This window comes from Diabrotica undecimpunctata, chromosome 9 (assembly GCF_040954645.1).
Source record: "Diabrotica undecimpunctata isolate CICGRU chromosome 9, icDiaUnde3, whole genome shotgun sequence".
NCBI lineage: Eukaryota > Metazoa > Arthropoda > Insecta > Coleoptera > Chrysomelidae > Diabrotica > Diabrotica undecimpunctata.
The window spans coordinates 123,529,203-123,541,901 of record NC_092811.1 but is presented as its reverse complement, the minus strand read 5'-3'; the positions used below and the strand labels follow the sequence as shown (position 1 = coordinate 123,541,901).

Genomic DNA, 12,699 nt, shown 5'->3' with positions numbered 1-12,699 from the left:
CATTTTTTTTCTACTTTTCTTGGTTATAACTTTAAAACGATGCATTTTGGAGCAAAGTCGTAATGAAATAAAATAGCCATAATTGAATTTTCTATAAGATACGAGTGGTTAATTTTTTTTTTAAATTTATTACCCTTGCTGCAAAATAGCAATAAATGCAAATCTATTTGGGACAATGATTTTTTTATTTAATGTTTTTTAATCACTTACGAGTTAGTACTTTCATAATTCGCCTATAAAATCGTTATAATATAGTAAAAGAGTCCACCAAATTTTATTAAAATCTTAGCCAATTAAGATTCTTTAAAAATCTTGCACAACAAAAACTAAATCATATAGAATATAGAAGTTTGCCAATTTTTTTACATATAAAAAAGCACTCCACCTGTCTAACGTACCTACTTTATAGAATGGAAATCGGATTATTTTAACGGTCTCAGGAATGTTTTAAAATTATAAACAATGTTTTGGCTTATAAACAAATAGAATACCTATTTACGGTAACTATTACTTTAAATTAAATTCAGAAAACGTCGTTGGAAAAGACTCGACAAGAAACAGACGTTCCTGAGATACAACCGGTCAAATTTGATCGGCATTTGCGACGAAGCTATAAACAATACGATGATAATTTCTATGCCATTACCGTTTTCTTTTGCGATAAAGGTTTTCATATCTTCAAGATGTTTATAACATATATTATAATATCTAATAAAAATGTTCAGTATTGTGCGTGAAAAATATCAAAAGTATTAGGTTGAAGAAAATTGAATTTCAAAGTTAAAAAAAAAAACTGGTGTAAGAAGTTATACTTCTATACACACGCTCGTCGTTACAAACTTATATGGGAGTCAATCTGCACAATCATTACATATGTAATGCTATAGGTAAGAGAGAGCAGAAAGAGAAAAAGAATTAGGTATACAGGTATATGGTGCATCGTTTGCTGTATATAAACATTTGACCTGTAATAGGAGTATAGTAAGTAAATGAAGGATTGAATCAATATTTTAATGAAAATATATATTTTTATTTTCATATATGTATAAAAGGAGTTGAATGCAAAAAAATTTTTTTACACATACTCTGCAGTAAAATTCATTATTAATTTTGTTATTAATATAAAAATTCAATACAATACACTGCCACATAATTAAATATTATAATACAATACAAATTAAAATGCAATATTTATAAGTATTTAAAAATGACAATATACATATCTTACGCATATGTTTAATTTACCATGATAATAATATGAATAAAAAAATAATAATGTTAATAAATATTAAATATATTTACAAAAGGAACATAAGACTAACGTTGGGTTTTTAAATATTTCAAAAATAAAAAAGGAAATTCATATTGGGATTCGAACTCACATATACCAGCGTATAAACCAAACACGTAATAAATTAGCCAATTAGACATGACACTAACGCATTTTAAAATTGACAGTTCTCAGTCATACAGTGATTTATTGTAATTATTATTTTGAAATCTAATAATACAAAATATATCACATAAATAATAATAATAATATATATTATACTATATATATATATATATATATATATATATATATATATATATATATATATATATAATATTAAATATGTATACAAAAGGAGCATTTTTATTCTCGAGAGAGAAAGAGAGAAAATATATCTTCTGTCTCTCTCTTACTCATATCTTACATATGTAATGATTTGATGAATGAATGATAATTTTTATCGAGAAAGAACTCCAAAAGGAAAAGGTAATGGTTCAAATATTACCATCGTATTGTTTATAATTTCGTGACAAATGCCAGTCAACTTGAGCGGCAAATTATCGTAATTTCTGTACAACTTGCTCAAAAATGAATAGTGTTAAATTGATAAGCAAGGAAAGTAGAAATAAAAAACGACGTTTTTAGTAATTTTTACATATTTTAATTTTTTTATTAATGTTCTGAAGTACTGAAGTTATCACACAACTTTTCTGCAAAAATGAGATAGCCATCTCTCACCATCCATCTCACATGCCCTGGTCTATATACACCTATAATATAGTCCATCTACGTTTCTTAGATAATTCCTGGTATATTAAATTGGTTTTATACATGTTAAACATTTTAAAGTGTTCAATATTCTTTAAATATGCAGTAAGTAGCCATTTTATACAGTTTTCTTCTTCCCTTTACTAATATCTCTATTTTTTAGGCAAAGCTGCGAAGATATTAGACATGAACTATTGAAAAAATACTCCTGCCTTCGATCTGCCTACGTGGAACTGGTAGATCTGAAACACGATCCCACAATCGACTTAAACTATTACCTTGGAACATATGACCAGGAGTCTGAGTCTAATGATCGTAAGAAAACTCACACTTGCTATGTGTGCATGTTGAAATTTTTTACAGTGGACGATTTGGAGATACACAAATATATCCATTGGGAGTCTGACGAATCTCAAGCAGAGGATGAAAACTATCGACGGAAGAAATATACCAAACGGAAAATATTACCTAGTATCCCTAAAAGTGTTCCTGTTGAAAGTAGTGACAGTAAAGATATTGCGCAAAAAGATCTTAGTGATAAAGACATTACTATTGAACAAACAGAAGGGACGGCTGTGGTTGAAAACACAGAAGGTACTGGCGACAAAGATATAGTTGCAGAAGGCGCAACTCAACCAGCCAAACCAGTAGTTGACGAGAATTTAGCAGCCCTAGCTAAAAAGATGCCTTATAAGTGTGAAACTTGCCCGGCTTACTTCGATGGCCTGGAAGGCCTAGAAGGACATAATTCTTGCGCATTTGTTTGCTTGAAATGTAAGAGAAAGTTTAAAACCCATCGAGGAATGAGTGTGCATATTATGGAACACATCCTCAATAAAGGCCAAATATTCAAGTGTACTATGTGTTCCAGAACATTCGACCATTCGTTAGCTCACAAGAAACATATATGGGCACACAACAAAAACAAGAGGAGGAAAAATAAAAAGGACCAAAAAGTGATTCCAAAGAAAGAGTATACATGTGAGCTGTGCTTTGATGTGTTTAAAACTAAGAAAGAGATGATTATTCACAAGAGGTTGCACAGGGAAATAAAATTGAAAAAAATAGCTGAAAATAAAGAGGTAAGTATAAAAATTAAAGAGGAACCGAATGACGACAATAGAGTGTCCATACTTGAAGGAAACTACACTGTTAAACCAGTGGTAAAGAAAATAAAAATACCTCAGATCAATAAGGTAAAAAAACTAGTGATCAAGAAACGCCCTATCCACAACGCAGCTGCAGCATTAAAAATGCCGGAAACTATGAATGCAATTAATAGTATTTTATTAAATCGACAACCTCCAGTATTTCCAGCAAATAATATATTTAAATCAATCGTGCCAAGAGCTCCAAATGTTACTGCTACCGTAGACAATAATCCAACTGAAAGTTTTTCTTTGGAAGTGCAAAAAACCGGTGCGCTTAGCTACGAAGTTTCCTATAAAGACAATCAACCACCAAACCTTGCAAGCTCTTTACATTTAAATCCACCAACCGTCACCAAAAACTGGAAACAAGAGCAATTCGAAAAGTTTAGAGCTCAAGTTCCAGGTTTGACCTTAAACCAACCTGCTGCTAGCAAAGAATGGAAACCAATGAATAAAACTTTGGACATGCACAGTTCTAATGTAAACTACTCATATCCAAACGTTAATATTTCTGCACAAAAAACTGGAACCTCTTTCCCTGCAAGTCAGTTAGGCTCTTCAGCCAACACAAACGCGCAAATGCGTAGTGGTTATGCTAGTAACAATTATAGAGGTTATCCTACCAATCCAGGAACTACAGCTGAACCTGCAAAAGCAAAAACTGCAGCTTCGCATTATGGTTACGGCAACTACACTAATATTAATGTAAATTATATTCAAGGAAACTATAATACAGCATGTAACCAAAGTAATCCTTATAAAGAGCCTTCTTACTATAATAACAGTTCCGTATCTCAGACTAGTACCAGCAATTATAGCAATACCAACTATAATGCAAACTATCCGTCGTATACTGCTGCGTCCACTTATTCAAATTATAACAGTACTTACTCCCAACAAAATGTGGTGCAACAGAAACAACACCAGTATCCGGTCAACACACCTGTCAAACCTGTAGCTCAGACGCCGGTAGGTGTAAATCACTTCAAACAAAATATTACTGTAGAGAACAGTCCAGGCATGTTTAACTTACAAATTGCGACAAGCTTGACCCCACCTGTTGCTACCAATGCCCAGAAACCTCCTCCAGTAATTACTCCCGTACAACCACAAGCAAATATGTTCGGTTATGGAACAACGGAACACGCTGTATCAACGCATACACAATTGTCTAAAAATCTTCCAGATAAAGCTGCTAGTACCAAACCAGCTTCTACTGTGAGTCAATCTAATGAAGCAACTGTCGAAAGCAATAACGAAACGTTCGAAGACCAGGACTTTATCAGCTTAAACCAATTTGAGCAACTTTGTAAAAATAAAGCTATGAAGAATCTGAAAGCTGACACAGAAAAGCAACCAACCTTTGCTAGCAATGCTTTGGATAAGCTGTTCGAAACTGACGATTCCATGTCTGATCTGTTAAACAGCAATGACTTATTTGATGCTACGAAAGTGAAAGTCGAGAATTCCGAAGACACTTCTCAGCCGAGAAATCGTTTCCTGAATGAACTCTTATCCAAGGGTAGTGATAAAATTGCAGAATGTCCTAAAACTACGGAAAACATTGCCGTTCCAGAATTAGCAACAGCAAAAAGCGTAGATATATCTTTATCGTCGTTACTTTCTGAAAACTTTACAGAAATTAAGAAGGAAGTCGTTACCGACAATATATAGAAGTGAAATAAAAATGTCAGGGTATATAATGCTAGCCAAGTTTGGTTTAAATGTCGTATAGTTCTCATATAGTATTACAGTACTTTACAGTTCTCTATATTTTTGGTGGGACACATTCTTTAATTGTAAATACTCTTACTAACTACCAAGTAAGTGTTTTTTTTTTTGACTCAAGAAAATTTCAAATCAGCTGTGTCATAAAAGCTATAGCATTAATAATTTTCAAACTGAGTATAATGGTTTCTTGAAACGCATTAAGATTCCTCATGAATAGTGTGACCAACTCCAATTCAATCGAATTCAAGACCAGGCTAAAAAAAATACCTGAAATCCGGGACTTTTTAATGCAAATCGGGCCATTTGTGGCCATCTTGTGTCATTTCAATTGAAATTTTAGCCTATGTAAAAAAAAAACAATTGCAATTCAGGTTAGATTCAAATATTCAAGTCATGAAGTGATTAAAAGTAATTTTTAAACACGTTTCTTGAGATGGTTTTACATTATGCAATTTTCATGCTAGGCAAGAGCCAAGCAAGACAGATTATGCAACAGCGCATGCTCACGCGCTGTTTTCATGCAATTCCTGTGCTATAGGAAAAATGAAAACTTATTAAATTTTTCATACTATTTTGCTGCAAGTTGCTATCAAAATTCATGTTGCCAGTGTAATAAAATTTAGTTTAGAATAAAACTGAATATTATCATATATTATTGTGTAAGTTTATAATATTATTTATTGGATGTACCTAATAATTTGTGATTTATATTTTAATATATTTAATGCTGGACTGAAATTTCCAGGTGAAATATCTAAAGTTAATGTTTTGGTATATTTCTTTTGGTGGCAATAATGAAAGTGGTATCAAAAATTGCACAGAAATAGCTCTAATGTAAACAGGCTAGGCAAGAGATATGGCGTGCAAGACAGACTTGCAGTGCCTAGATGTAAAGCTGCTTTTACCTGATCAAGAAAGAACAACAACCAAACTTTCGAACATGGGTCCTTGAAAAAACCCTTCAGTAATTTTGGGCTGTTTGAAGTTTCCAGAAAATACACCTTTAATCCATCATAAACTTGTAAGAATGATTGCACGTATGTGAATATTTCCAAAAAGCGAGTTTTCCTATAACCAACAATTTTCTGGTATTCAACGTGTGCGGTTTCACAAAACTCTTTCAAATGTGTGACACGAACAGTGAAACGATAAAAATGTGAGTAAATTTTCACCATAATGAATTCCACGTCAAATGGTAACATATTGCAGCCATATTGCAAAGTGTTGTGAATAATGTGAGCCGCACAACCGATTCCCATCAAATTTGGATTCACCTGTGATTTTAGTTTGTAGTAAACATTGTTTTGCCCACCTCGGTTTTTGCAACCAAAATTAGTATTAGTAATATAGCCGCAGAATGAAACTAACTTTCTTGAGATGTTGTACTTTTCAAGAGTATTCCTCAAGAGCTGCACAATAATATCAGATGTTTCTCCATCTTCAGCCGTAAAATTCAATATTTTCGTCTTCATACCTTCTAATAGAACGAAATATCTCACCACAACCGGGAACATCTTTACGTTTCCATGGTTAGATTCATCGGTAATTATACTGACGTATATTGCGTTGTTCATTGCATCAACCAATTGATTTTCGATGTACGGACCAAAGACATTTTTAACAATTGCCTCACATTTAGTACGAACTGACTGACATTTGGTCAATCCAAAGCAATTCCGAAATATTTCCGATGAGCAATCAGCTGAGCGAAAGTTTTCATTTGCCTTATTCATATGATACGCCCAAACACCTTCCCAAGCTGCTGTCTCTAAATCAATATTTCTCGACGTTGCTGTTGCCTTGAACAATTCAGTCAATTTTTTGCTGCTTGTCGCGGAGCTAATACCTCTTTGGTGTTTTTCACTTTTGATGTGACTCACTACATCCGCTCTACCACAGTGGACGATCGAAAATTCGGATCCACAAGTATCACATTTTACGTTACTGTTACTTTTTTTTTAAATGGGAATTCTTCTTGCAATATTTTATTAAAAGTGCAATAGCGTTTTCTCTTTTTACTTTCTTGTTCTGGTTCCATATTAGCAATAGAATGGAATGAAAAATGTAAAATCAACTAAACAATTCTTCGGACCTTCGTAGATGATCACTAATCTATTTGAGGCTTCAAAAATTTATTTTATGTCACATCATCATCCAGCCTCAAGAGTCCACTGCTGAACATAGGCCTCTTCCTCATGTTTCCAACTCCGTCTATCTTGCGCCGCTCTTATCCAGTTTTTATTGAGTCTTCTTAAATCGTCAGTCCATCTTGTAGGTGGTCGACCGACGCTTTCCTTGTCTTCCCTTGGCCTCCATTCCAATAACCTCTTTGTCCATCGCCCATCTGTCATTCTGGCTATGTGTCCTGCCCATCTCCATTTTAGTCTGGCTATCTTCTCGATGATGTCAGTCACTCCGGTTCTTCTCCTGATGTCTTAGTTGGTTATTCTGTCTCGCAGAGTTATTCCTAACATGGACCGCTCCATTCTTCTCTGCATGACTCTCAGTTTGGTAGCTGCTGCTTTTGTTAAGGTAAGTGTTTCTGCTCCGTACGTCTAGACTGGGAGGACGCACTGATCAATTACCTTTCTCTTTAGGCATCTGGGCAGCTCACTTTTAAAAGTTTCTCTCAGTTTTCCAAATGCTGCCCACCCAAGGCCGATTCTTCTCTTCAGTTCATGAGTCTGGTTATCCCTGCCAATCATAATTTCATGTCCCAGGTATTTATATCTATCTACGAGTTCTATTTCTTTTCCACCAATACTGATGTTTTGGTTGGGTACCAAATTGGTCATGATTTTTGTTTTCGAGATATTTATATTTAAACCTACACTTTCTGTAGCCACAACGAGTTCCTGTACCATCTCTCTTGCCATACCTAGATCTTCAGCTATTAAGTATAAGTATATCATCGCCGAAACGTAAGTTGTTTAGATATTCTCCATCTATTTTTATTCCCTTTGTCATCCAATCCAAATTCTTAAAAGCATGTTCTAGCACCGTATTAAAAAGTTTAGGTGACATTGGGTCTCCTTGTCTAACCCCCCGTTCTATTTTTATGCGATTACTGTTAGTATGTAATCTGACAGTGGTTCATTCTTTAAGCGCCTGTAATATTTTGCTTAGCTCAACTGTGTCACACAGTCCTGGGTTATTTTATGTCACAAAGTGACATAAAATAAATGTTTACATAAAATCGTATTGTAAAGCAGTAGATTTGATATTGGTTCAAAGCACGTAACGGTTTGGAAATGAATCATTTATTCTTCAAGAATATATCGCGAATGAAATCAAGAAGTTTGTTTACCTACTTAGAATGGTTGACAAAACCGAAAAAAAAACATTTATCAACAATCATTACATCGTTGAATGCGGCACACCTCGGTCGGCATGATTGATGTGTATACAATACATGAATTGTTATCGTTTTGGAATAATCTTTTTGGAAGAGGATAGTTATAATACAGAAACGAAAAAAGTGCACAATTTGAGTTTTCCTATAACATAATACATACCACGATAAAATGCACGCGTTTTGGATGTGGTATTAGTATTACACTCTAGAAATTTTCGACTTTTTTTCGTCCCAACAATTCAATTTGATGTGAATTCTTAGAAGAATCTTCTTCTTAAAGTGCCTATGTTGGCGATCATCACGGCTATCCTTACTTTGTTTATTGCAGCGCGGAACAGTTCAGTGGTAATCGTGTTATACCACTTTCGTAAATTTTGAAGCCAGTAAATGCGTCTTCTTCCCGGTCCTCTCTTACCATTTACTTTCCCTTGGAGAATCAGCTGGAGAAGGCCGTAACGTTCTTGATTTCTCATTACATGTCCTAGATATTCCAGCTTTTTAGCTTTGACGGTCATGAGAATTTCACATTCTTTCCCCATTCTACGCAGGACCTCCACATTAGTAACTCTGTCAACCCAGGACATACGTAAGATGCGCCTATAACACCACATTTCGAAAGCTTCGAGCCGATTCATAGATGCAACAGTCAGTGCCCATGCTTCCATTCCGTAGAGCAGAACTGTGAATATGGAGCAGTTCAATAGACGGCATTTTGTTTTTAATGATATGTCTCGACTGTTGAAAATGGTTCTCATTCTAACGAATGCTGCTTTTATTTTTATTATTCGCTGTTTAATTTCTGTTGAGTGGTTCCATTGGCTATTTAAATTGGTGCCTAGATATGTATATTGCTCGACTCTTTCGATATTCTGTTGGTTGATTGTAAGTTGAGCGTTCAGTATTGGTTTTTTACTAATTGTCATAAATTTAGTTTTCTTTATGTTAAGAGCTAGTCCGTATCTGTTGCTGACTTCTGTTATGCGATTTGTTAATATCTGTAAGTCATTCAGATTATCGGCAAAAACTATAGTGTCATCTGCATATCTAATGTTATTCAACCATTCACCGTTTATTAGTATTCCTTACGCACAACCGTCTAAAGCTTCCTTAAATACCCATTCACAATAAATATTAAACAACAATGGAGACAAAATACAGCCCTGTCGTACTCCACGTTCTATTGCAATTTTATCAGTTAACTGGTCTTCTATTTTGATTTTGGCCGTTCGAATTGTAGTAAATGTTTCTGATAATTCTAAGTACTTTGTTGTCAATTCCAATTTCTTGCATTAGTCATTAATTTGTCATGTTTTACTCTGTCAAATGCCTTCTGGTAATCTATAAAGCATACGTATATGTCACAATTCACATCCCTGCATCTCTGAAATAGCACCTGTACAGCAAAAAGGGCCTCCCGTGTTCCCAGAGCATCACGAAATCCGAATTGTATTCTTAGAAGAATAACGTATTTAAAATTTCAAAACAGAATTTTACCAAAAAGTTAAAAATTCGGATGGCCCGGAAGCCTTGTGCGGGACGCCGAGACACGACTTCGTAATTCGGGCCATGTCCCGGATTTTTTGGGCTAGTTGGTCACACTAAGCATACTATATATAGATGAACATAGCAAGTTGCTCTTGAGAGAACTATAGTTTGAGAACTATGACGTGTTTGGGGAATTTTGACATATCCGGATTTCTTTTATGTCTACCATATGATATATAAAATATTTCTGTTCTCTTTGCATATGGTATAGCAGATGAGCTCTGAGCCCATCCGACAAATATTTGATGAATTAAAGTTTTAAAATGGTAAGTAGTAAAAGGTGTACTTCGGGAGAATATTTAAAATGTTTATTTGGATTTTTATGGCATACTACGATAATTATCTTTATTGCATTCGACTATTTGCGAAAATGGATCTGTGGCGTTAGCCGATGGATGAATAGTACGGTAAGATATGAGAAGTTATGGCTCTGTGATACTTATTTTTTTTTGATCATACTAATCGTAATCATCAACAAATAATTTCAGAAATAATCGAAGAATTCTATTTAATATACTTTAAATATATTATTGTGAACCCACCAAAACTATAGAGAGCTGTAGTGGTAATCGCCTGCGAAAAAGAACCAACGTATTAAAGCTTGTCTTTATTATTTCCTAATGTTGCCGAAACGTAACATTGCCATATTGATATTTTTAAGACAACTGCTTGGGTTGTACCGCTAGGAATATGAGAATCGGCGTTGGTTCTTCCGAAATGGCAAGCACTATATCTACATTAGTTCTTAATTGTTAGGACTAAGAGTATGTTTGGTATAAATATCTCAGTTTATTTTGGTGTTAAAATCCTTTTGTCAGATCAGTGCAAACATATTGTCTCAATACATTAAACATTTTCTACTTAATTTAATTGATTAAGTAATAGATAAGCTAAAACGTTCGAAAAATTATGTTGTTGAATATTTTTTTGGCTTACTTGTTATGAAGAGGTTGGAGAGTCTCAATTTGTTAATTTTGAAAATTACCAATATAAGGTTTCTTCAGAGCGCTTGAAGATTTCAAAAGGCAGGAGCTTTTGTGATCCAAATAAAACATTTTAATGTTTTATTTCAATTTAAAACCCAGGAAAAAACCTTCATCAGAATTTGCTGTAATCGTCCTTTTTGTTTGTATTGAACTACTGACAGAACTATATGGAGACTAACGGAGTTGCGCAGCCTTGTATTTTTCCAAAAAGTGTTGCACAAGTTGTCTCCCGAAAATGGTACCTTCGTAATCGAAACAAACAAAAAAAAAACAGTAAAAATGGACGCCTGGGCGAAACTTTCCATTGAGAATACTTTGATATATTTTCAACATTCTTAACTGATCTGAAGGACCTGGTGGACAATATTTCTCCATTCGCTTCTATTTTGTGCTCTTCTTTTCCAGACCCTCACCTTCACTTGTTTAAGGTCTTCCTCCGCTTTACTAATCCACCTCGTTCTGGGTCTACCTCTTCTTTTGCGGCCGATTAGTTTTCTGGTTATTACTAGTTTAGGCATTCTGTTTGCTGCCATTCTTTCCACATGTCCCAACCATCTGATTCTTTGTGACTTGACGAACTTAGTAATGGTAGGTTCTTTGTATAAAGCCATTAATTTATTGTTGGTTCTTCTCTCCCAACCTTCTTCTGTCTTCCGTCCTCCGAATATGCGTCTCAATATTTTCCTTTCCCATCTTTCCAGAGTATCCTCTTCCTTCTTATTTAATGTCCATCTCTCACCGGCATATGTTACTGTGGGTCGAATTACTGTTTTATATATACTGAGTTTACCTTGTCTAGAAACGTATTTTGAGTTTAGTAGGACTCTTAAACTACCTAATTCTTTATTCCCTTTTGCTATTCTGGCTTCGAGCTCCCATTTCTCTTTTCCATTTCCATCGAAAACTACACCCAGGTATTCAAATTTGTCCACCTTTTTAAAACTATAGCTTTAACCACTTACAGACCTCACACTAAAGTCTTCTTTTTCCCTTCTGTCCCTCCCATGATTATATATTTGGTTTTGTCTTCATTTAGTTCCAATCCGAATTTCTGTGCTTCTTCAATGATTTTCTTCACAACTCTTCTTAATTCTTTCTCGTTTTTTGCTAGGATCGTTAGATCGTCAGCAAATTCCAACCACTGGTGCCCATTTTTCATGATCGTTTCTTCCACCTGCATGCTGCATTTTCTGATTACAGTTTCTAACACTAAGTTGAATAATGCAGTGTACAAAAGATCTCCCTGTCTCAAGCCTTTTGCAACCGTAAATTGATCTGATATGTGACCCTGTCATGCAATTTCACACGTAGAGTTATTAAGTGTCATTTTAGCTAGCCGGATCAGTTTCTTTGGTATACCCAAATGTTCCATTGCTCGATACATTTTGACTCTATCGATTATAGCATATGCTTCTCTAAAATCAACAAGCAAAACATGCAGGGGAACTTTACCTTCATAACAAGTCGTTTGTATCTCCTTTAATGAGAAGATTTGGTCTACAGTAGATCTGTCCTTTCTAAAGCCGACCTGATACTCATGTAGGATTGTTTCCGTATAGCAATTTAGTTTATTTCTTAATATTCTTGCTAATATATATTTTGTATACCGTGTCTAGTAAGACTATACGTCTATAGTTGTCACACTTCAGTTTGTCTCCTTTTTTATGCAGAGGGCATATGCGGGCCTCATACCACTCCGATGGCATTATTTCCTTTTCCCATACTTACACTAGTAGCTGATATATTTTTCTTTGTAGTTGTTCTCCACCAAACTTGATCATTTCTATGCATATGTCATTTTTACTAGGACTTCCATTATTTTTCATTTCTTGTATTTCTGTCACCACCTCCTCCTCTGTAGGCTGCCTTTCAACTATCGCATTTTCTCCA

At 34.6% G+C, this 12,699-nt stretch overlaps 1 protein-coding gene across 3 annotated transcripts in view; it reads left to right on the top strand.

Annotated features, from left to right (window-relative positions):
- LOC140451388 (uncharacterized) overlaps window positions 1-12,699 on the top strand; it is a 227,906-nt gene that overhangs the window by 165,779 nt on the left and 49,428 nt on the right. Inside the window, exon 5 of one of the 3 annotated variants that reach the window (XM_072545173.1) lies at window positions 2,205-4,875. The exons of the other annotated variants lie outside the window; for them this stretch is intronic. Within the exon in view, the coding sequence (XP_072401274.1) occupies window positions 2,205-4,866 (2,662 nt within the window). The 3' untranslated portion in view covers window positions 4,867-4,875. Of the gene's footprint in view, window positions 1-2,204; window positions 4,876-12,699 lie in introns of those variants that run through there. 3 annotated transcript variants of the gene reach the window in all.